This window comes from Acipenser ruthenus, chromosome 2 (assembly GCF_902713425.1).
Source record: "Acipenser ruthenus chromosome 2, fAciRut3.2 maternal haplotype, whole genome shotgun sequence".
Taxonomy (NCBI): Eukaryota; Metazoa; Chordata; class Actinopteri; order Acipenseriformes; family Acipenseridae; genus Acipenser; species Acipenser ruthenus.
In genome coordinates this window covers 57,558,521-57,583,069 of record NC_081190.1, presented here as the reverse complement: position 1 = coordinate 57,583,069, position 24,549 = coordinate 57,558,521, and the positions used below count along the sequence as shown (strand labels likewise).

Here is a 24,549-nt window from a genome sequence, read left to right as displayed (position 1 = left end):
GAACCTCGCCGTTCCCAGTCTGTCGAGAAGCTCGTCGACCCGAGGCATGGGGTATGCATCGAACTTGGTAATAGCGTTTACCTTACGGAAATCAACGCAGAAGCGGTTGGTGCCGTCCTTTTTGGTGACTATCACAATTGGACTGCACCACTCGCTCCTGGAAGGCTCAATCACCCAAAGTTCGAGCATCGCTTGCACCTCTTCGCTAACGCCACTTTGTTGACTGGATGGCCCAGTAACCTCGCCTTCTCGGTCACACTGCGTACCGACTCCCTTTGATTGGCGTTTGATACCATCCAAGCTTTCTCCCACCAGACCCCAACCTCGTCTCATTGATGCACCTTCCCATTTTTGATCCATCTCTCTTTCTTTGTTTTTCTAGGATGAAAAAGGGAAGAAAACAAGTCAGCTTGTAAGGGAAAAATCTCACCAATCGTTTCCCCTTGTTTTTCTGCCATGTTTACGTGTACGGTCGGGACTACCTTTTTAACAATTGTTTATACTCTGGCCAGTCCCAGCCCAGAATTACTAGGTGTGGTAGCCTTTCTACCATCCCCACTACAAGGTGCTGCGGATATATTTATATTTTTAGTGTGGGGTATGCTGCCGTATCTCCATGGATACAGGAAATCACCACCTGACCTTGTGGCTGCCACGACACACCGCCCAAGAGAGCTGTCCAAATTAAGGTCTGCTCACACCCTGAGTCCACTAATGCATGGGTACTCACATTACCAACAACCACATCAACGATACAAGGCTCCTCCTGACCATTTCTCTTACTCGCTTCCGATGCCAGATAACATTCTGCCACATTGCACTTTATTGCTGGGGAGCACAGCCGGGAGGTATGTCCTGTGGGATGGCACCTAGAATAGATAGGAGGGGCAGAAGGCAGTGGGGTTACATATCTGTCCCGCTGCTGATAAGGCAGCGGGTCATGGGCATTGAATCTACCCCAGCTGGGGGTCAGCCGTCGCCTCCATGGAAGGGAGGTTGGGCTGTCCATTGGGCATGTGATCTGGGACGTCTGGATCCCAGCGCGATGAGGGGTGATGGTGGAGGTGGAGCCAGTCCCATGCTGCTCAGTGGGGAGGTAGCGGTCAGTAGGCTGGTCGGAGAGGAGGGCAGGGAGTCCTTGAAGTCCTCCACCAGTCGGATTGCGGCTTCCAGGGTGGCCGGATTGTGGCACCATATCCACGATTAGGTCTCGGCACCGACCACAGAACTGTTCCAGAGCGATGGCTTCACCCATTTGCACCCCCGTTTTCTTGTGGGGGCAAAGCCAGTGCACCATGTGGTCGCACAACCACTGAGCAACTGCCCTGGGGCTTGGCTTTTCCCGTGATGTTCAGACTCCGGAGGATTACTGGCTGACCTCTTCCTCGGTCATGGCCTGGTAGGCTGCTTGGGCTTCCCCGATTAAGCACGTGCCCAGCTGGCTAGCCCAGTATTCCCGAGGCCATGACGTGGTGGTAGCCAGCTGTTCAAAGGCAACCAGATATCCCTCTGGGTCATCCTATGTTGTCATTTTCTGCACCCGTGCTTTAGGGGGCGCCATCACAGGTCCTACTGATATTTGGGGTGCATTTCTGATGCCAATCCTCTCGATCAGCGCCGTATAACCATCCAGTCCGGGGCACACTGTTCCTGTTATACAGTGTCCTCACAGGTCGGGAGGGAGATTGTTGACTAGAATTAATTCGCTCTCTGTCACAAGGTGCCACGGTAGTTTTTTGTCCCGAACAAAACAAAACTGTAGGGACTGAAATGGACCCCAAAAAATGTTACACCCGAAAGCTCTCTGTACACTGACTTGTCCAGCATTTAGGCAGTTGTTACACAGATTATTATTAAAAAGACCAAAGCAAGGTGTAGTTTGATACCAAAATCATTGCAGCTTCCAACCGTGTAAGGAAAGAGAATATGCCATCAAAATGAATATATAACTCAGAGAACAACTGAGAAGATAAGTTAATTCTATCTTTGAACAAAAGCAACCACACGGTACATTCAATGTTGTGCCCTGGGTGTTGCAAATAGCAGTGTCACGTTCTAAAACTGAAAGACCACAACACCTGGGAAAATAAAGAATAATCACACATCTGCAGTAACACTGTAGTGTGTTCAACTCAAGTGACACCAAAATAAATCCAGTTCTTGTTTACAAGACAAAAGATGTGAGACACATTTCAAAAGTAGATATTTACTTTTAAATCTGAAGCCAGATGCCAACACATCATTACAGGATTTAGCAGAAAAAATGAGTGCATTGAATCCATCAGTTCTGTTTTAACAGCTTTTTCAGCTTCAGTGTGTTATCTGGCCAAATAAGGAAATAGCCTAAAACACACTCTCAAAAGAAAAGGGAATGCTGTTACCTGAGTCAGAGAGAACAAGTAACAGCAGTGGATCTCAAGAATGCTTGTTCACACAACCCTGAAAGAATTTGCCTTGGAAGTAAAGGCCATTCCACACAGACATCCAGAATACACCTGGATTTTTGGATTTGATTGGTCACAGCTTTTTGAAAGGATGTTAATATATGTATTACTCTATTGTCCTATTTGTTTATGCTGGCGTCAATTTAAAACAAATTAAATACACTGTTTAGCCTAATCTAGAGTGTACCACTCACTTGCAGATAATATCTTACATATAAACATTCAATAAAACATTTGTGAAAAGGGCCCACAGCATTAAACTAACATGTTTATATCAGATCAAACCTTTATTCTATGGTAAATGTGGGCTCTGGACCATTATTCCTTAAATTTAGTTCATACATTTACTGCAGTTTAACAATTTAGCATTTTTTAACATGCATATTTAATTTGAAAAAATCTTGACTTTGGGGTTTTATAGTTGTACAGTCAGCTCAAACATTTTTATCTGTTGCATGGGACTAGATTTTGCAGGTATATTTTTAAATTTTTTGGCCTGATTTTCAGAATTACCTTGACACAGTAATACTATTAAACTTGATCAAAGGCAATTTTAGATAAACTAAAACAAAGTACTGTAACATTTTGCATTCCACTTTTGTTTTTCTTGGCAAAACATTACACCAATACATAAAGTACATTTAAAAGAAAAATGTATAATGTTATAAAATAATTTACTAATGTTATAATTTAATGTTATAAATGTATAATGTTATAATAATGTTATAATAATTTACTAATGTTATAATTTAATGTTATAAATGTATAATGTTATAAAATAATTTACAAGGCAGAAGCAACGTCTGGGGTCTCTGTGGTTTTCAAAAAGAGAAGATAATTGATTTTCACATAGTGAAGAAAGCATTGTAACCTAAATCATGCTAAGGCTTCATATCAAAATAAGGCAGCAGCCTTAAAGAAATTAAGTTTTCACTGCGAGACCTGTATTTTATAATGGTACTTTGTAAGTTGTAAATGTATTTTTTGTAACCTATGTTTATTTCATCACTGTAGGATCTGAAACTAATCAAGAAAGATAACGAATCCCTCCTGGGTTTTTCAGTATGCGTTCTACAGTATATAACACTTGAAAAGTTTGAAGGCATGAAGAATAAAAAAGGCATGTTCCGAGATATATAGTTAGGTAAAATAAAATAAAAATGTTGTTAAAAAAAGTCTTAATTCATATATCTGACTCCTAACTCATGGCTGTGCTTAGAGCTATGAATTACAAAAGCAATAAAACCTGAGAAGCTGTGGGCTGCACTGAGATGATTGCATGGCCACAGGCCAGGTGCCTCCAAACACCTGAGTAGTGTGATTACCAGTACAACTGCACGCCTTTGAGTGTGCTTTTGTGCTTATAAAATACAAGTGTTTTTTAACATCGGGTGTTGAGGCTATGGTATGTTCCACTGTTCAGTTGTACTGACCTTTACATGGTCTGGAATCCTAGCATTTTGTATACCCAAGCCATTTAATAAAACTGATTGTACTGTTTTGAATGAACACAGTTCTGTTGTGGTGTTGTAACACCAAAGAATGTGTGGTTATGGAATAATCACAAGACAAAAAGTTCCTTTTTTTTTTGATTGTTTTCTTTTATCCTTTAAAGTATATATATATATATATATATATATATATATATATATATATATATATATATATATACTGTCATTTGACTATAATTTTAAATGTTTTACACTCTTCCATGTTTTAATAATAACCATAAATAAATCACAATAACTGCAAGTTTTAACTTTATACATTCCATTGTGGAAGTATTTTTGCTGCACAGTAAAATATTTAAGAAAACTCATTAATAAATGCACTATGCAGTATTTGCTTTATGGAACTAATCTGAACTACTAGGCCATTTATAGTCACAATAAGAGGCTTCTTCCCCGTGGTAAAAGGAACCAATATATCTAGTACAAGTAGTTATATTCATATTCGCCAGGTCTGTTACTAAACCAGATCTAAAATAACATGACAGAATACTGTAGGGTAGACGTGCACTGCCTAGAAATAACACATTTCAATGAATGTTCTTACTGACCTCTCTTGATAAGCTCTGTTTTCCTGTCTGTTTTTTCCCTCCAAGGTATGTTAATGGATGAGAAGAACGATCTTTTTTCCTTCGTCTCTTCCTCATCATGGCGGCTTTTTTGCGAGGCATCAGCCTTCATTTCTTCCTTTTTCTGTTCTGCAGCTAAATCCTCTTGCGTAGTCCTTTGAGCTACAGTCCCACCAAAACTGCATTTGTCCATTTTAGGAAGGGGAGAAGATGGCGGGGTAACAAGGACAGGTTTGGGGGCGAGAAATGGTTTCTGGTAAAGCGGGGATTTTGAGGGAAGCTTTTCACTTTCGCTGCATAATACTGGAATGCTAATTTTAGTTGGTGTCAACTTTGGTTGTGATGCATTTTGTGGAACATTGGTGGCACTGTTGTCTGCTGTTTCTCTGATTGATGGTGTGGAAGGTTGACTACGTTTATTGGAAAACACAGGTATGTCTCTTTCCTGGCCAAATGGGATGAGAGGAGTTGGGATACCTTCAAAACTGTCTCCAGCACTGTATCTTTTCTTTTTTTTGTGATCTGCCTGCTGTTCATTGTGAAACCTAAGAGAGTAGTTTGTTCTTCTCAACTTGATGCCAAAAGGAGAAGGTTTCTCATTAATATTCTGTCCCTTTTTGTCAGTTCCTTCTACTTTTTTCAGAGGATTGGCTACATCTTGATTCTCTGCAGGACTCTGGGATTCGGACAACGAACGTCCTTTGTTTGAAATGTGAGGAGGGCTTGGGACCAGAAAAGATGGAAGATCTTTGGCAAATACACAACTTTCGGTGCTATCCACTATCCTTACTGACTTCACAACTTTGTCTTTGGTTCCACTGTCTTTAGTTTTAGCAGCTAAGGGAGGCAATACAGCTGAATCTGGAGACAAAACCCCTGCTCCTGTGCTTTCTTTTTCTATTTCATGCACAGGCTTTGTATTCACGGTCTCATTGGCTTTGGAGCCGTCTGTAAACTTCTGCCATGCAGGTGTAATAGAGAACTTTGCATTTGCAGACATAGTTTTTCTAAGGTTGCTGTGCAAACCAGTAACCCCTTTTTGGGTGTAGTCATCACTAAGTCTACCATGATATCTTACTTCTCTCTCCGACTGCTTTCCATTTTCTGCACTTTTAAGGATCTTGGACCTGATAGTGGCCCACTCTGCTAATATTGCAGCACTCGACTGGTTATCTGTTGACTCGTGGGTGGATCTTGTTCTAGTTCTAGGTTTTCCTTCAGGAGAAGTTTTATTTACACTTTCAACTGGGGATATATCCCTGGCTTTCTTGTCTTCAGCTAAACCAAGTAAAGACTTACAGGCTGTATCCTTAATCTGGTTCAAATTCACCGCTGTGTCACAAAGCTGGGATCCTGTTACGAAAATGGCTGTGTGAGGAACATACAATGAAGATGGCAAGGAATGAGAACCTTTGTCTGCTTTTGGTGAAGACTTTGACTCTGTACCTGGTGGACTGGCTTGCTGGTTTAATAGTGTCACAGGCGATAGGTTAACCTTCTGAATGGGCTTTTCTCCGGAGGATACTTTAAATGTGAAAGGTCTTGGCATGGTTTGTCTCTCCTCCATTTCCTGCCACCTAAGTTCCTCTCCTATTCTTTCCTGTTCTTGACAATCAAGGTTTTTTTTAAAATCCTCTTGCTTTTCTCTCTTTGCTACATTGTTTTTCTCTTCCTCTTCTCTATTGTGTTTTCTTTCCTCTTCAATATCTAGTTGTTTTAGTTCTTCTTGCTTTTCCTTTTCTTCTTTCTTCTTCTGTTCCTCTGCTATGTGTTCTTCCTGTTTCTTTTTTCTTTCCAGATCTTGAAGTCGGAGTTCTTCCATTTCTCTGAGCTTCTGCTCCTCAGCTTCACGTTGCCTCTTTTCTTCAGCTTTGCATTGCTTCTTATCCTCTATTTCACGCAGCTCCTGTTCTTCCCTTTCACTTTGCTTTCTTTCTTCAATCTCACGCTGCTTCTGTGCCTCTATTTCACGCAGCTTCAGTTCTTCAGCCTCGAGTTGCCTCCGTTCCTCTTGCTCACACTGCCTCTTTTCTTCAATTGCATGCATTCTTTGTGCTTCAGCCTCGAGTTGCCTCTGTACCTCTTGCTCATGTTGCCTCTTTTCTTCAATTTCACGCATTCTCTGTGCTTCAGTTTCATATTGCCTCTGTTCCTCTCTCTCCTCATGTAGCTTTATTTCTTCCATCTCACATAGATGCTGTTCTTCTGCTTCATGTGCCTTCTGTCCCTCAATTTCACACTGCCTTTGTTTTTCCAATTCATATTCAACTTCTTCACATAGCATTTGTTGTTGTTCCATCAGACTCTGTTCCTCTTGAATTTTCTGTTTCTTGGATTCCTGAAGTTTCTCATGTTCCTCATGTCTTTTTCTCTCCTCTTTTGATCCTCTAAGCCTGTGGTTGTCATTGTATCTCTTTTGTTCCTTGGATTGGTTATGCTTGTATTCTTCCTGCTTACTTTTTACTTCTGCATGTTTTTTACCTTTTGTCTCCTCTAACTCAGGAAGGACAAGGTCTTGCTGGCCCTAAATGTAAAAAAAAAAAAAAAAACACAATCATAAATAGAATGAAAATGTTCATAATAGTTAAAAAACAAATGTAGGTTAAACTTCTAGTTTATTGATATCATGGATTTCCACAAAGTTATAAGACATTATTTGTGTGTGTGTATGCATGTGTGAGGGGAAGGGGGTGCGTGCACACTAATAATCATTATTATAATCTAATAATCAGCAACATGATATAACAAGTGTTAATTGTTAAAAAAATATATTCTCAAGTAATCTTCCCATTAAACGCTTCAAAGAGCATTTATAAAGGGACTGAATGCTTGGTGCATATAAGTAAGACATGTTATTAGGGGTACATTCTACTGTAGGTCCGGTTTATGTGATAATGCTTACAATCATACCAGCATCATCTAGCAAGACTGAAGGCACTTAAAAATCATTGACTGTGATAAACTCTTACCAGTGTTAGTCTCTGGTGTTTCTTGGATGCTCTCTGGTTTTTTGGCTTTATGGATAGTTTGTGTTTAGCGGCAGTGTTGTCCAGACGTGATCCAGAAAGAGGGACTGCATCAAGGTTAATAGATTCAATTGTGCCTTCTACAGAAAACGCTCCTTTTGGACTCAGAGATTTGACTGGAGTAGCCTGAAAAAAAGATATAGTTAATTTCTACTAATCTTGACCGCTGTTAGATTTTGAGATATACATTTTAATAAATATGCATGTTTTAATCATTTTGAATGGCTGAATACCATATTTAACAACAATTCATTGTTATATCTTTTATGAACATATTGTTTAAATCTACATATTATCAACATATTGGTCACCCAGAAGCTGCAAATCACTTAGTAAAATATACATTTAACAATTTAACATAAAGTACAGTAGTTTCCAATGGTTTTTTGCTTTGTGTATGTATTTCATTCCAGTCTTTACTGGTATAGCCAAACTAATTTTTCCAGGGATATTATTGCCCATATTAACAATTGCTAAATACAGTATCTTGTTCCAGTTTCAGCCATCACTATGGTATACAGTCATTATTGGGGCCTAACATTTAAACCAAATGCCTCTCCCAGTTGTTCTACATTAGTAGTAAATGGACATGATTTGAGATACCACTGCAGTTACCTGCTTTTCTTCACAACTGCCTATTCCTGCTTCAGATAAAGGACTGTGTTTGGGAAGATCAATAGGCTAGAAAAACAAATAGAAATTGAATGAACAGACCGTCAACTAAAATAGCCATATCTACAGCTTACAAGACGCTCTCTATCAAGTAGAGAACACAGACAGCGCCCTAAGACCTAATTTATTCTTAAATATGCTAATTGATTGCAAATGTGATTTATCTCTAGTAGAGACCAAGAAACAGGTTCATGCATGCATACTGCCATTGCTTCTGGGCTGGGGATCTTTATAGACAAAGCTGCCATAGCAAAACATTTAACCAAAGGAAATTAACATTAAAGGACTGAAGTAAGATAGGTTTCTAAAATTATTGTGGTACATTTAAACAAAGCATTAAAATCTAGTCATACCTGTGTTCCTGAATCTGATGGCTTCGTTTCCATCTGTGCAAAGACCTTAACAGGGTTTCTTGGTAGCTCCTCATCCTCAGAACTCCCTCCAGCATCCTCTGTTTTTCTTACAGAGACTGACCGTGGTTTCTGGCCAAATTTTATATTGTGGGCTATTTGTCTCTACAGATTTGAGTGGAAAAAAGCATTGTTATAAACTATAAGCTGAAGCTTACTATCTTTTTGAGAATAAAAAGCATTATAATAGTTCCTGAATGTCATCGTCTTAATATGCCAAACTCAAGGCTGGTACTGCGGATTTAACAACAAGGAGTCAAAGAAAACAACCAGAAGACAGTGAAAAGAAGGTAATACAGGCCATTTATTAAAAATACAGACATAGAAAATCATGCAAAAGAATATGTGGGCACACCACAGCACCAAGAAGCATTAGAATTAGAACTCAGACCATGCAGACTTATGTTCCTGATATAGCTTTCAACATGATCAGCATAAGATTAACCATGTAAAATGCAAAAGGCCATGCATATTGATTCAAGCTTGCTTCTTCCTTATTGCCTTGTATCTATTTGCATAGAAAGATTACTTAGTAACTGAAGACTTTGCAATCTGTAGTTATACACAACATGTTTAACATTAGCATTTAACCTAACAATTCCAATGACACATTCAAAATAAAAATAAACTGTTGTAAAGGCAATGAGATTTTATATATTCTTATACCTGGAGGCTTTTGACTTTGTCAGTGACGTTTTCTTGGGACATGGCTTGCTCAGAACTTCTGTCTTCTTCTGGACCTTCTGGGATAAAAATACTGTCATGTGAAAAAGCACGAGTACCCATGTTGTTTAGCGACCTGAAATACAACAAAAGCAATAGGAGTCTGTCAGCAGTATAATGAATAACTGTACAGTTTTACTAGGGTGTGTCATAACAGTCACCTTTCATGAAGTAAAAAAAAATATATACAAACAGTATTCGACATGACTATTTAGCATAGACACCTGATTAAAGTAATTCCTGATCAGATTTTTTCTGGTCCCTTGAAATTCCTCAAGAATTGCCTGTGTGTGTGTGTGTAAGCAATAAGGCACGACAGGGTGTGTAATATATAGAGAATAATAGATGGGCTTCAGTGAGTTACAGAAAAATAATTCCATCTCAGGTTTATATGACGTCATAAATTACGAGACTGAAGGTCGAGTAATTTATAAATTGTCACAGAAACCTGAGATGGAATTATTTTCCTGTAACTCACTGAAGCCCATCTATTATTTTTTATAATACAAAGATATTAGTATATGTAATTAAAAAAAAATAATAGCAAGTGAATTGAATAATAATAACATACATTAAGTCAATATTAAATAATCTTAACTATAATTTTCTTTTTGATAATTCAGGAATGGTGAATTAAACTGAGTAGATAATGAACTGCAAAAAATAACGTATTTTTAAGGAAAATGTGTTTCAATGGGGTATGCTTTCTTTTTTTTTTATTACTCGCTGTCAGAGTCGAAGATTTGTGTCGCTCGCTTGATTGGTGCCAAAAAAAATAAAAAGCAATTTACAGATGTTGAATTGAACATTGCCATTAAAAGTGCAGCTTTTCTTCATTTGATTTGTTATACTTCTTGTAATTCTTGGTTTGTTCATTACATTTTAAAGTCAAATATTACATATTACTGCCCTTTTTCATCATGACACAGCACAAATGAGTCTGCCTTTAAATCACACAGACCCTTCCTCACAAGACCTGCAATAGTATCAGGTGAGAGTGCGTTTTTTTTAATCATCCTTTGTTATCTGGGGTAGTAACAGGAGGCATCCATACCAGATTTGTGCTGCAGCTTCACAGTGGCGAGAAAGACGTTATTTACATGGAATACCCGGTTACTTATCAGCAGTACAGTTTTTTTTTTTAAAAAGGTAGCGTTTCAGTGCTGTACAGACGTTCTATGTCGTTATCCGTATTTGGATGATTGCCTTTACCTCTCCAGTTTCTCTGAGATACGAATGTATCAGCTTTTTACGTATTCTCAGTTTGTTGATCATTAATGAACATTTCTGTACTGTAGGTGTTGTCGAGTGATTGAAAACGAGTTTGAATTGAAAGTGCCGGTCTCGAGGAGTCGAATGGGTCAAAGTTCAAGTATATTTTCCTCTAGAGGAATTATTACTTTTTGACGTCACTTCTGTGGTATTATGCCTTTTTTTCAAATGGCTCAGGATGCAAATATAGCCTTTATCCTTGTTTGACTGCCTGTATTTTTGCCTGACCCTGGAATTGTGCTGAGAACCTGTTTCCGTGTACCGACCTTTGCCTGAATATATATAAATAAATATATAAATATATATATACATATATATATATATTTATATATATACATACATATACAGTGTATATATATATATATATATATATATATATATATATATATATATATATATATATATATATATTCACAATGGAGGTCCACAAACTGTGCATTATAGATATATGTTTAATGCCAATGTATGCATTTAACTCCTTCACCCCTGCAACCCACATACCCTGGACTGAAACATCCATTCCCTCTGTCTAGTGAACCACCTTTTTTTCATTCAGTAGCCAATCAATTGAACGGTGGCTGCTAGATATTAGCCTAACAGTCCCTGTTTGGCATCTGACCAATATGGGTCGTTGTGGCTTGGATTGCAAAATTCTGTGGACCACAGATTGGCAAATCGGTGAAACCAGGATTTAAAATAGTGAGCTCCCAATTACATGACTCACTGGGTACCTATACTGTTGTATTTTTAACAGAGAATATAAATTGTTCTGCAGTAGAATATCTGACAAACAATATAACAAATATAACATGTCTGATACAAAAAATATGTAAGTATGTGTTGTTAGCAGCAAACTTGCTATATACTTTACTATATAAGTGATATATGAATCCTAATCATAAAGTCTGCCACAATGATAGGGACATTACTACCAGTCTTCGGTTTCATTAAAGCTGTGCTTTTGATGCCAGTGGCATTTTCTCTCTTTTCAAGTGAAGGAGAATGACAGTAAGAAAGTCATGCATATTTTATTTTAAAACAGCAGAGAATTATCTGTTATAATAACTTCAAGATTGAAAACCATATGGGAAAACAAGTACACGTTTGCAATAAAACATAATAATAAATTGGCTCTCCTTTTAACACTTTCATGTCAGTGCGGCTAATGACTATAGGAGATCCCTATTGACAACTTCCCCCAGCCGCCTATGATACCAAAGTGCTTGACTGAGTGGGGGATTCCAAGTAACATCATCTATCTGTGCCTTGGTCCCCCAGTTTTAAACAGGATTCAAACAATATGTAGCTTGTTATTTCATGTAAATCGAACAAATTAATAAAAACTTTTTGAAGAGCCAATTACCTTAAATGTTTGCTGGTTTGGTCATCTGACAGGCCCTCATTGCAAACGTCCCCTGTGGATTGACTGGTTTTGAGCTGTGCCTCCACCAAGACTGTTCCAGAGTCCTTGCTTTTCTTTTTACCAAACAGCCTCTTGAATGGCTGGAATTTGCCCTGCCTTTTCCTCTCTGTTGATCAAAAACAACAACAACAATATGCAGCTTATGTGCTTGATAGGCCTTGTGAGCTATTTACATATGGAAATGCTGCATGCACAAGACAGCCATGGTCAAAGAGCAATCACCCGGTGACAGAGGCAACGTGTTTCGAATAAGAATGCATTCACAGAGTCTGTCTCAGCAAAATATTGGCAGGGCAACATTAATAATATTATAAGGTTGGCTCATTGTTTGCAAAGGTACATCTAGTGCTTTACGAGGGACTATCAAGTGTTTATGGTACATTCTATCTGTAATGTGAGCCAAATCGCATAATTATATAGAGCCACAGTGAGAATTACAGACTTTCTAACAACTGAGAAATGTATATTCTTAGCCCCAACCATACAATATCTAAGCTATTGAATTGATGCTGAAGGACTACACCCAACTGAAGTATGTGCCATTGCAAAAGCCCCAGCACCAAGGAACACCACAGAGTTTAAATCTTTCTTGGGGATGGTCAATTATTTTCACAGATTCCTTCCAAATGTGTCAACTATGTTATAGCTCCTTTGTATTACTTCAGAAGCAGGTGCCCTGGGATTGGAAACATGAACAAGATTAAGCTTTTAGAGCCTCCAAAAATCTATTACAAACATGACGATTATTAGTGGACTTTGATACGGAGAAGCCATTCATTTTAGTATGTGGTGGCTCGCCTTATGGTGTGTGTTATCTCATGCAATGCCTGATCGAAGTGAAAGGCCCATAAGTTTTGCATCCCGGACACTGTCTCCAGCTGAGAAAAACTACTCACAACTGGATAAGGTATAATATTTGGTGTAAATTCCACCAGTATCTCTATGGTCATAATTTTGCAATCTGCTCTGACCACAAGCCACTGATGAGTTTATTTTGAGAGACCAAATCCATTCCACCTATGGTTTCTGGAAGAACTCAGCGGTGGGCACTCACACTTTCAGCTTATGAGTATGACATACGTTACAAAAGTGGGATAATGCATGCCGATGCTGATAGTCTTAGTCACCTGCCACTGACATTTATTAGAAAGGGCTGGCCAGAGAAAGTAGATCTAAAGGTATATTTTGTGCAAAAGAACGAATCGAGTAGTCAGGGTGGCTGCCTGTTGTGGGGCAGCCGTGTTATTGTACCACCCCAAGGCCAAGAGAGGGTTATTGAGGAGCTTCATGAAGCACACCCTGGCATATCCCTTATGAAGTCTGGTAAGGAGTATAGTGTGGTGGCCCCACATGGACCTAGCACTAGAAAAGAAAGTCAAGGAGTATGCTAGCTGTCAGAACACACGTCATGCCCCAGTATCCGCACCACTGCACCCATGGCAGTGGTCAGATCGCCTCTGGGTACGACTACATATTTATTTATTTATTACATTTATATAGCGCTTTTCATACAAAGTATGAAAAAAGTATTTACATTTACAAAACACAATACCTTTGTATGAAAGTCCCCAGGCATATCTCACACACACACACACACAAAACTGCTACATAATAAGTAGCATATTTTAAAAACAGTATATAAAAAAATATATAATAATGTTAAAAGTCCAGAAATTTAAAAGTTACATTAAAACCCATTAAGATAAGAAAGCTGTTTTATAAAAGTATGTTTCAGTCTTGACTTAAAAACTGTAACAGCCCCAGCTTCCCTGAGGAAAGAAGGGAGTGCATTCCATAATTTAGGGGCTCTGCATGAAAAGCCCTTCCTCCTGTGTTAATTTTGTTGACCCTAGGAATAACCAGTAGCCCCGCATCCTGTGATCTAAGAGTGCGATTTTGATGATACGGGGTCAGTAACTCCTGTAGATAACTAGGTGCTAATCCATTTAGGGCTTTATAGGTTAACACTAGGACCAGAGATATACTCATACCTAGAAGCCCTGCAGTAGTCTTTCTGACGGCTGTATTCAAAACACTGTAAATAGTATAACGAACGGAGAAACAGTCGGATGTTTTTATTTTTTTATTTTTTATCACATAAACATCTGAAAAACCGAAGCATATACACACACACACAAACATTTATTTTACAAATCAAAACAAGAAAATGTAAGTAAATAAACATCTGAACAGACATACATATTCATAAAACTGAAATGATAGCAATGCATTTTTAACTTTCAGCAGTAATCGGCTTATTATCAGATGAGCAAAACCAACTAAACAACGTGGATAAACAAACTTAGAAGAAAACGTTTTACAGAAGGGCACAGCACAAGAAGTTATAAAAAAAAGTCTAATTTTTTTTTTTTTTCTGACAAAATGGTATTCCTTTACCTTGAGTCTAAGGCTGTTCAAAATCAATACAGATAATGCGCTTCTCCACGCCACCTTTCTGCACAGGGCACAGCTGTTCAAAGTTTATTGCACTTGCCAACTTGGCATTGGCGTCTCTTGCGGCTCTCAGCGGGGCTGCCAGCTTCAGCTGTGGGTACACGCTTGGCAGTTTCTCTGTTCCAAATGCTTCTTGAGAAGTTCCTGTGCTAACTGTAAAATATATTCTCTACTTGGTAAATTCTTCTCCATGCATTCTTTGTAAAGTACCCAGGAGTTGATGGCGGCTAGGTCCAATACATTGTAAAACACCTGAACAGGCCATCGTCGGGAGCCAGCTTTCACGGAATACTTCCATGCCATCTGATCTAAAAATCAGTTTCATATTTTGTTGCGTTGTAAAACTCCATGGTTTCTGGTATTTATTTTCACTAGTCCCGATGCTAATTGACTGACCAAAGCAGCGCAGCTGGCAAGCAGGCGCCAGCCTTTCAAAAGGCTGATTGAAAAACAATAGACTGTCAGTCATTCACTCAGGCAGACAGTAGAGACTAATCTAATTACAGCTAAACACAGTGCAGACTGGTAAATAAAAATAATAAAGTAGAATACCGTTCTGTATAATGAAAATACAATTGTTTTATGTGTGACCGTCAATGTGACTGCTCCCAGGGCTTTTAGGTATAATGTAATATATCTCCTTTATTTCTATACTCCCGTGTTTCATGCTTTGTGAGAATATTTAATACATGCGGACAGAAAGGTACACGAACGCACAGCCCCATATGTGTTACACGACTGGAAAAAATTACATTTTAAAACCAAAATCCGCCAAAATGACTGCCGCGGGGCTGTCAACAGCAAAATCTATTTTATACTGCTCAGGGAGCCAGTGTAAGAAGGCTAAAACTTGTTTTAGTCAGAATTCTAGCGGTGGTATTCTGAACAAGCTGTAAGCGAGACAGCACACTTTTTTCGATACCAAAGAGAAGTGCATTGTGGGAAGGATGGTTTTGATAATTATTGATGCCCACTCCAACTGGTTTGAAGAAAATGTATGGGGGCTCAGTAGAAACTAAATTCTTATTCAAGTTAGAATTACAGAGTCTCTCTGGCAGAATTGTTGATGGGCAGGCCTTTAAAGTCACATCTAGACCTACTTTATCCAGAGGTGGGAGAGGCTCAAAAGAAATCTCATCATGATTTTCAGCCCAGGTGACAAGGTTTGTGCCTGCAATTTTTGAAGTGGAGTTAAATGGACCCCTGGAATCATACTTGAGGAAACAGGACCAGTGTCTTTTAGAGTGAAATTACCAATGGGCAAGGGATTTATCATAATCAAGATCACCTAAGGTGGTGTTTTGAGGCGAGCCAACCACATTCAGTGGACCTGGAGGAATGTAGATCGCTATTAACTGGAAGGGGATCTCAATATATTGCCCCTGTGCTCTGCAACTGCCATGTCCTAGTCTTGATGAAACTCGGGAAACACTGCCAGAAGACCCACCGCCTGAAACCACCCAAGAGACTGAGCTTGACCCTGAAGCAACCGATGAGTTGAATTCAAGTGAACTGCATTGCTCACAGAGAGTTTGTAAGAGCCCTAATAGATTGAATTGCTAAGTCACAGCAGGAAATAGGGGGAATGAAGCTATAAAAGTGTTCTGTTTTGTTTAAAAAAAAAAAATATATATATATATATATATATATATATTAGGGCTGCAACGGAGGGTACATTTCGACCTCCGTTCGGAACACATTACCGAAGGAAGGATCAAACTTTCGATGGTGCTCATTTGTATAATTTATTGGTGACGTCACCATACCACTTGTATATATTTCATTGAAAATGGGTGGCAGACCTGCACTATCATACTAATCATACTATTCCCAAAATGTCAACCACCCCACCACAAAGAAAAAAAACATAGCAAAAATAGGTACCCACAATCCTCCATCACACTACTTCATTAGCATTGCCATTCATACACTACACCCCCATCACAATATAAAGTACAAACTAATTAACACTGACCAGAATTCATTTTAAACAATACATTTTTTACATAACAGGCTAGAAAGGAGACTTGTTCAACTTAAAGCTTAATTAGCACTTAGCACAAGCTAAATATAGCGTTATACCACGTGTTGCTACAGCTGTTTAAATAAAGTATATGTCATTTTTATTTTCATTGTTAACATCCTGATAACTTTTCACACTTATAAGTTTAAAGTCTGTTTCAAAGGTCTTTTCAACATGTCGGCACTAGTGAACTTGGGTTTGATATCAGGGGTGTGTCTCTGATCACTGCCGCAAGAGCAATAAGAAAAAAAAAAAAAACTACAAGTGCTCTGGCTTTTGTGTTCCAGACGACATCATGCATCTTTTATTGCTGTGTATGCGATTGTGGGGAAAAGAAATCAAGACGGAGTAGGTTTATTCTTATTTCCAGCATTTGAAGAGATTAATCTACAGTGTACAGTGAAGGCTATTTGTACATGTTCATAATCCTGCTTTCCAAGAGAACAAAAATTTTACAATGCATTTCCATTGTATCCACATTCATATTGTATAATTATTCATGCATTTTAATCTGTATACATGTATGCAATACATAATGCAATGTGCTTGATTTGCATTGGGAGTTTGTCTCTCTTGGCAAGCGAAATACAGTCAGAGTTTGAGCGCTTATCACGTGTAAAATAGTGTAAAATAGTACAATGCATTAATGTTTTTTTTTCTCTGTTTTCTTTAATAGCAGGAAATTACTGCGTGCCCGGGGTATGCTTTTAAATATTAAAATACTCAATTGCAGGCGCGTGACAGCGCCATTGGTACAAGTGCTTCATCGTGTATATTTATAAATAACCAGTTCACACAAACACCCTCTAAGAAAACAATTTGCAAAATGTAAGTATATATAGAGAGAGATGTGCATATATATATATATATATATATATATATATATATATATATATATATATATATATATATATATATATATATATATATATATATATATTAGTGGGTGTTTGTTTTCATCAGGCCTAGGCTCTGAAGCAGCTACCACTTTGCAAAATGTCCTTTTCCACCCCCAATTGTTACAAGACAACTGTCTCCATTTGGACAAGCATTGTCCGCAAACTCTTCAATACCTCGCCTCCTTCCCCACCCACCCCGTCCTCTGCTCACTCGCTTCCCATCACCTTCTGCCACCCCTACTAATCAACACTCCTTCTCCTCCTTCTTGCCCCTCTCAGACTCCGATTTTCACTCCCTGCTCCAGAGCCATAAACCCACCACGTGTGCTCTGGACCCCCTCCCCACTCATCTCTTCCAGGCTGCTGCCCCTGCTCTAGTCACTTGCATTTCCTCTCTTCTTAACACCTCTGTGCTCTCTGGCTGTTTCCCCTCTGCCTTCAAACAGGCCTGCATCACCCCCATCTTAAAATAACCCTCCCTTGATCCCTCATCCCTCCAGAACTACCGGCCTGTCTCCCTTCTACCGTTCCTCTCTAAAACCCTTGAGCGAGCAGTACATCGACAGCTCTCTGCTTTCCTGTCAACACATTCGCTGCTCAAACCCCTCCAATCTGGTATTTGCCTGACACCACTAAAACTGCTCTTCGCAGTCACCAACTCTCTGCCCTTGCTGCCTCCCTCTCCTCTGTCCTAATTCTCCTTGACCTCTCTGCTGCCTTTGACATAGTCAACTACTCTATTCTCCTGTCCTCCCTCGCTGACTTGGGACTCTCCGGCTGCTCTTGCCTGCTCCTCCTACCTATCTAAACGCACGTACAGGGTGTCCTGGCTTGGCTCACCCTCTGCCTTTTGCTCTCTTTCGACAATGCCCAGGTCTTCCTCCCCTTCCTCCGAGTCTGACATTTCCTCCCGTGTCTCTATCTCCTCCTGAATGTACTTGCATCATCTAATAAATTCATGGATTAATTATTTTGCCCCCAAATTGCACCATTTCTCCTTTAATGGAATACAAACACGGTAAATAACATGTAATCAATAGTTATTGTTATACAGTTATAATTATATACCGCCTAATATCTTTATATTAGGATCTGGCTGGCTGGATTACATTTTAATAAGAATGGTGCAAGGAAACACGCGCAAACCGCAATGGGATATTTCTGCATGTGTGTTATGTGGTGCACTTTTACAAACTAAGCCATTTACACACCTCTTGTATCCAATTAAACCAGGTATACATATTATGCAGTTTCTATCAATGCTTTAATAACCCTAACAGATTACATAGAAACAAGAATTGTACTTGACTCAGATGTTTCACCCTCACCAGCTCCTGTTTGCTTGTCCTTGGAGAGACCGACGAAGCAGGACGCAGTTAGTCAACACAAAACACAATTCAGTAAGTAAAATATATATATATATATATACATATATACATATAGTACTGTGTGTTTCTTTTTTTAATCCAGGCAGGATGCCGATTTAATTCATTACTCTTGTCTAATTACTTTGTCTTTCGTGATTAGGTTACCTCTTCTGCCGTCCTATCCATATCAAACATCTGTAGAGCTAGAAAAAACTTCATAGAACAACAAACATTTCTTAAGTGTTTTAAGTTATCGGTACTTAAGCAACATTTTTAAAATCTGCGTGTCTGATAAATTATACTGCATCCAATCTATAATGTTCAGGTAAACCGAACGCATTTATACATTTTGCATATATATATTTAACAGAAATCTGGTTTTGCTTGTTTGCAGACACTATAATATTTGTACAGTAAACAAAGAAACAAATACACTATTATTATTATTATTATTATTATTATTATTATTATTATTATTATTATTCTTGTAGCTGATAGTGCAAGTATTATTGCCCACATTGCCAAACAGGTAACACAAGCAATAATGACCTATGATGTTGTACAGAACACAATTCAGAGTGCACTAGAGCCAACATATTGAAAAGACCATTTGAAACAGACTTTAAACCTATAATTGTAAGTTGTAACAGTGACAGTGGTAAAATAAGAACATCATAAATTAAAATAAGAAATAAAGAACAAAAACATTTTCAGCATGAAAATAATAATGCTACTGTGTTATGCAAATAGAGGCATGGGTTTATACTTACACTTAATGCTGTTTTCTGAGAAAATGCTGCAATGTTTTAACAGTTTCCATGCATGTTTCTTTCAGATTGGGTAGAGCCACAGAAATATAGTTTGGCAGCTATCATGAAATTCAGTTTGGTCCCATTTAGATATGAAGTAGAATGATAGATCACAGTTTACTGTTAGCCTTTTTACACATCTGATATCAGGCTTAAAACTTTTCTGCTGGTACAGTACCTTTAGTCTGGCAGGTACTGGGTTTACAGGTATGGAGTGAGCTGACCCTACCTTGCTGTACCCTGTACTTAACAATGCAATCCTTTTGTTTTATGATCCAAAGTAACTTTTATTGCTCCAGTTGCTAACCCACTATAAGTTTATATTCAAGTGCTATTTTAAAACATGAACATGTGAAAGATCTCCCAGGGCCACTAATTAAGTAACTAAATAGTAGATTGGATTGAAAATCAGCATCAAGGGCAATATTTTAAAGAAAGTGCAAATGTAAATATCAGAGAGGAATACAATTAATGTAATAATAAAATAGTAAAATTGTAAAAAATTGATAGATTTATACCAATATTTCCCTGAGTTTTAATCTCTAATACATCTCAATTTAACTAGATATTTGTAAAAACCCTTCTAAAATACCACCAAAACAGTAGCTCTAGACCAGTACGCCAGTCCCAGTATCGAAACCAGACAAGTAGTTCTGAACAAAACCAGACTAGACTCAAAACCATAAACCTTATCAGCCTGTAGTCCATGTACCTCACATTACAAAGACTAAACCTGCATTGAGAAGCATTTTAATCAGAGATTATCTCTGAGAGAATGGCTCTTATCTCCAGGAAATATTCATTGCAAGACTGATTCAACAGTAATGATTACATGGCATTCTCATATGTCAATGTTAGATTACATTTTGTTTGTGGTTTGTCAATGTAACTTATTTTTACAAATGTTCACAAATCTCCCTTTTGTTTTGTAATTTATTAAAACTGCTTAAATAGAGGGAGATATTTTTTTTTCCGTTCCCTTCTACGGGTCTAGCATATCTCTGCAGTCATTCAATATTTTTTTGTCTTCCTGAAGTTAATTGGTTCTCTGTTAATTAAAAAGTACATTACTTACTGTGCTGTCAACTAATTAAATAAAGGTATACTTTAGTTATATTAGATTCATAAAAGAGAAACTGCTCACAAGAGATGCAACACACAACAATTTCTGTAAAACGGTGTCTGCCATGATGTCTCCTATACTACATTCCACCAGCTTTCAGTTCTCACAGTGTTGACATAACCAAATAAGCCTGAGAAATGTAAATATAATGTCAGAAAAACTACAATAACCTGTGAGACCCCAGCTGTTCAGGATGCCTCGTGCAGGAGTATAGAAAGTAGCTTCTAACTACAGTATAAATGGACTGTTGACATGTGAGTAGGTTGGAAAGAAGCACCTTGATTTGTAAATCAAAGTAGTAAATCCAAAATATGCTATGGTCAAGCGTATATTGAAAATCTGAATAACTGCTCAAACTGTTTCCATTGGGCTTATTGCACTATTTTTGTTTAAACATATACATTTATTGAATAAAATCTTTTAATGTGAAACACGGCCAGTAATAACACAGGGAGAGGAGGTGGCACCCAGAATGGAATGTTCTTTTTCTAGAATTTGGATGTCACCATACTGTCATGCTATACTTTTCTAGATTTTGAAAATGCATGTTACATGCATGGAAATCCTGTAGGGGTTTGGCCAGAGTCCCAAGAACATTGACGACAAGTAGAACGCTCCAGTTACATCTGCTGTAAACCCGGATGCCCATGATGATCAGGTACATATTTTAAGTAATTGTAAACACCCTTTTTATTAACGGTACGGTTCTAAAAACGTGTGACAGCTGAAATATTAGCATAGTCCCTCCTTAATTACCTGAAAATGATACTCACTGGCATGATCCTTAGAGGTTTGTCATAAATCCATGTCAAAATAAAAAAGGACAGGGTCAAGCTGATTTTTTTTCAGGAATCTATCTGTCTACTTCATTTTTTGTTGTAACCATAGCCACTATGTATACTTCTGTTTTACAACCAACTAACATAAAACATTTTTTATTATTATTTTATAGTGGACAAATTCTGTAATCCTAGCTGTTAATGGTAAAGAAAGAATAAGTCATTGTGGCAGGGCAAAAGCTCTACATTTAAATAGTTTGTGTGTGTGTGGTATATGTATGCAATAAGGCCCGACAGGCTGTCCATATACGTTGAATATACAGACGCCCTGTCAGAATACAAATGAGAATGCGGCTAGAGCCTTAATTGAATGACTGATGGTTAATTAGGCTCCAGCCACATGGGATATAAGGCAGGAGAAATCCTTTGTTAGGGGTTGGTATGGAGGCGAGTGTAACGTGAACTGAACTGAACTGAACTGTGTTGTGCTGTGCTGTATTGTGGATACACTGTGGTCAGTGAAGGCGAATGCCCAGCCTGACAAGTGTGTGTACAGTAGTCTTTTCTTAACCCTTTTATTTTGGCCACTGTGCCTGTTTGTTTGTTCCTGTGTGTGTATTTTTGTTGATTAAACGTGCACACCCAGCCCTTAAACTGCAGCTTCCAAGCCTCCGACTCTCATTCTTGACATTACCCTGTTACAGTCATGCAGAAGATTCTAAAGTGGTGCATGAATATGAAAAGTGACAGTAAACCCTGAAAAATGAGAATAATAAAATTATTAGGGCCTGTATAATAAGTTAAGTGTGCCAAGGTCCAACTGGAAATGACATTAGTAGAGTTACGCGACAAATGTGTACAGGAGGCAGCACCTGTGTTGAAAACTGGAAGAAAGTGGGCGGCAAAGAAAGCTGTGGAAGATGCAAAGGCTGCCCTTCGAATTGGTGATATCATGGGGCAAGTTCAGCATTGAAAAGGGGGTCTTGGTCTCAGTTTAGCTCCTCCTACATGGCACAAGGCAGCCCCAGCTCAACGGAGTAAGCTGGTAGTCAACGAGGTGCAAAAGCAGGAGGAGAGGATGAGGTGCGTAAAGGCCGTTTCCCAGGCCAAGCAGGGAGAATGGATGAGATGGGAGAGTGTGGAACAACGCAAGATTGGTTAGCAAGACCTATGGTCAATGGAACAGAGCAGGATCAGTTTCCTCATCAGGTCAACATATGATGTTCTCCCATCACCACAGAACCTAAACCTCTGGGTAGGAGAGGATCCCTCATGTCCTTTGTGTTTATCACCTGCAACATTAACGCACTTTTTGACAGGATGTAAGGTGGTTCTTAGCCACGGTTTACTTGGTGCCATGACCAGGTGCTGCAATTTTTGGCCTTAGCATTGGAAAACAAGCGTAACATGAACAATAAGTTGCCACCAGTTCCATCAAAAAATTACACACAAAAGACATTCCTCCGCCCAGGAGAGCAACCACCAAGAAAAGGTGTTAAAACCAAGCCTCGTCCAGGACAACTGGATGTTGCTAGAGACTGGAAAATGCTGGCAGATGTTGGTCAACGGCTTATTTTTCCACCAGAGATTGCAACCACTAACCTGGGGCGACCGCTCTGTGGTTGATCCCCAGAGCCAGCACCACAGCCGTTGTGTGTGCTGATGCACTAGGGAGGTAAATAAGCTGATCCCTGGAGCCAGCATTACACTTCAGCCATCAACACTAGGCAGAAGGATAGCTACATCATCATATGGAAGGAAATGCAAATGGATGGAGACACAGATGGATCACATTAGTTTACTGTAAAGCTACGTCTTAGTTGGTGCTTATCATGGCGAGAGCCGAGTTCAAATCAGCATGAAGTTTTAACATCTACTTTCGTGTAAGGGAAATCATCATGTTCAATTGACAAAACCAAACAAAATTAAATTAGGTTAGATTCTAAGTGCACTCCACTAAAATGACAGCAAAGTAGACCCATTGCATATTGGGTATGAGGTCACTCTAAATGAACACTTATATGTATATCTTGTTCTAATGAATAGATGCACAGTTATGCTATTTCCATCAACACTGGAAACATTGTGCTTGTTCTGTAGGAAGCATTTGGTAAAGTTGAATTTACTGTCAAATCTCAGTACCTACAGCAAGCACTATTACCTCTATGTCATGCTCTTCTTTGAGATTGCTATTTTATACATTATTACAATATATGACAGTTTTTAAAAGTGTTTTTATAAGATAGATTTTAAATGTAGTAATCATACAATTAGAATCTGCTCTTCACACTTTCCACCAAAAGGTATTAGGACAAATGCCTGCAGAACGACTGATAGGGTTAGCTGTTGCCCATTTTATTTTTGTTTATTTTTTTTAGCAGACGCCTTTATCCAAGGCGACTTACACAGACTAAGGTGTGTGAACTATGCATCAGCTGCAGAGTCACTTACAATTACGTCTCACCCGAAAGACGGAGCACAAGGAGGTTAAGTGACTTGCTCAGGGTCACACAATGAGTCAGTGGCTGAGGTGGGATTTGAACCAGGGACCTCCTGGTTACAAGCCCTTTTCTTTAACCACTGGACCACACAGCCTCCTTGTGCTTCATGTTTACTGAATATTGTAGTACCCCTGAAGTTATGGATGTATCCCTGAGGCTATAATTGTCTCCACTTCAAATACATACAAATTACTTTAATGAGCAAGCAATCTTGCAAGTGAAATGATACCTTTGCTGTTGTTTTGCATTCACTGACAATGTGTGCAATCACTGCAAATGGCAGGCAGCTCATTTATTCAAATCGTTTAGTTATGTTCGAAATAAAGCCATCTCTTCAGGGATACCACGCGCATGGGGTAAAAGGGGCAACAAATGCCTCGCCGTGTATACATTTCTTTTAAAACTATTGCATTTTTAAAACGTTTTGTTGCATAGCACATCAGCCTGATTAAATAGGACATATTTTGGTTCAAATATAGAGGCTGCCCTTACTCTGGCTTACTCATTTAATTCCTACTTTTGGTTTAATAAAATATTTCCTCTTCAT

At 38.6% G+C, this 24,549-nt stretch overlaps 1 protein-coding gene across 3 annotated transcripts in view; it reads right to left on the bottom strand.

Moving 5' to 3' along the window:
- Positions 1 to 24,549, bottom strand: part of LOC117409368 (capping protein inhibiting regulator of actin dynamics) — a 53,933-nt gene that overhangs the window by 8,921 nt on the left and 20,463 nt on the right. Inside the window, exons 2-7 of one of the 3 annotated variants that reach the window (XM_034015304.3) lie at positions 11,988 to 12,153; positions 9,296 to 9,428; positions 8,573 to 8,734; positions 8,163 to 8,228; positions 7,491 to 7,673; positions 4,504 to 7,045 (exon numbers count right to left, since the gene is read on the bottom strand). In XM_034015304.3, the coding sequence (XP_033871195.3) occupies positions 4,504 to 7,045; positions 7,491 to 7,673; positions 8,163 to 8,228; positions 8,573 to 8,734; positions 9,296 to 9,415 (3,073 nt within the window). In that variant the 5' untranslated portion in view covers positions 9,416 to 9,428; positions 11,988 to 12,153. The remainder of the gene's footprint in view (positions 1 to 4,503; positions 7,046 to 7,490; positions 7,674 to 8,162; positions 8,229 to 8,572; positions 8,735 to 9,295; positions 9,429 to 11,987; positions 12,154 to 24,549) is intronic. The other 2 variants (XM_034015305.3, XM_058997768.1) reach the window with 2 other exon arrangements.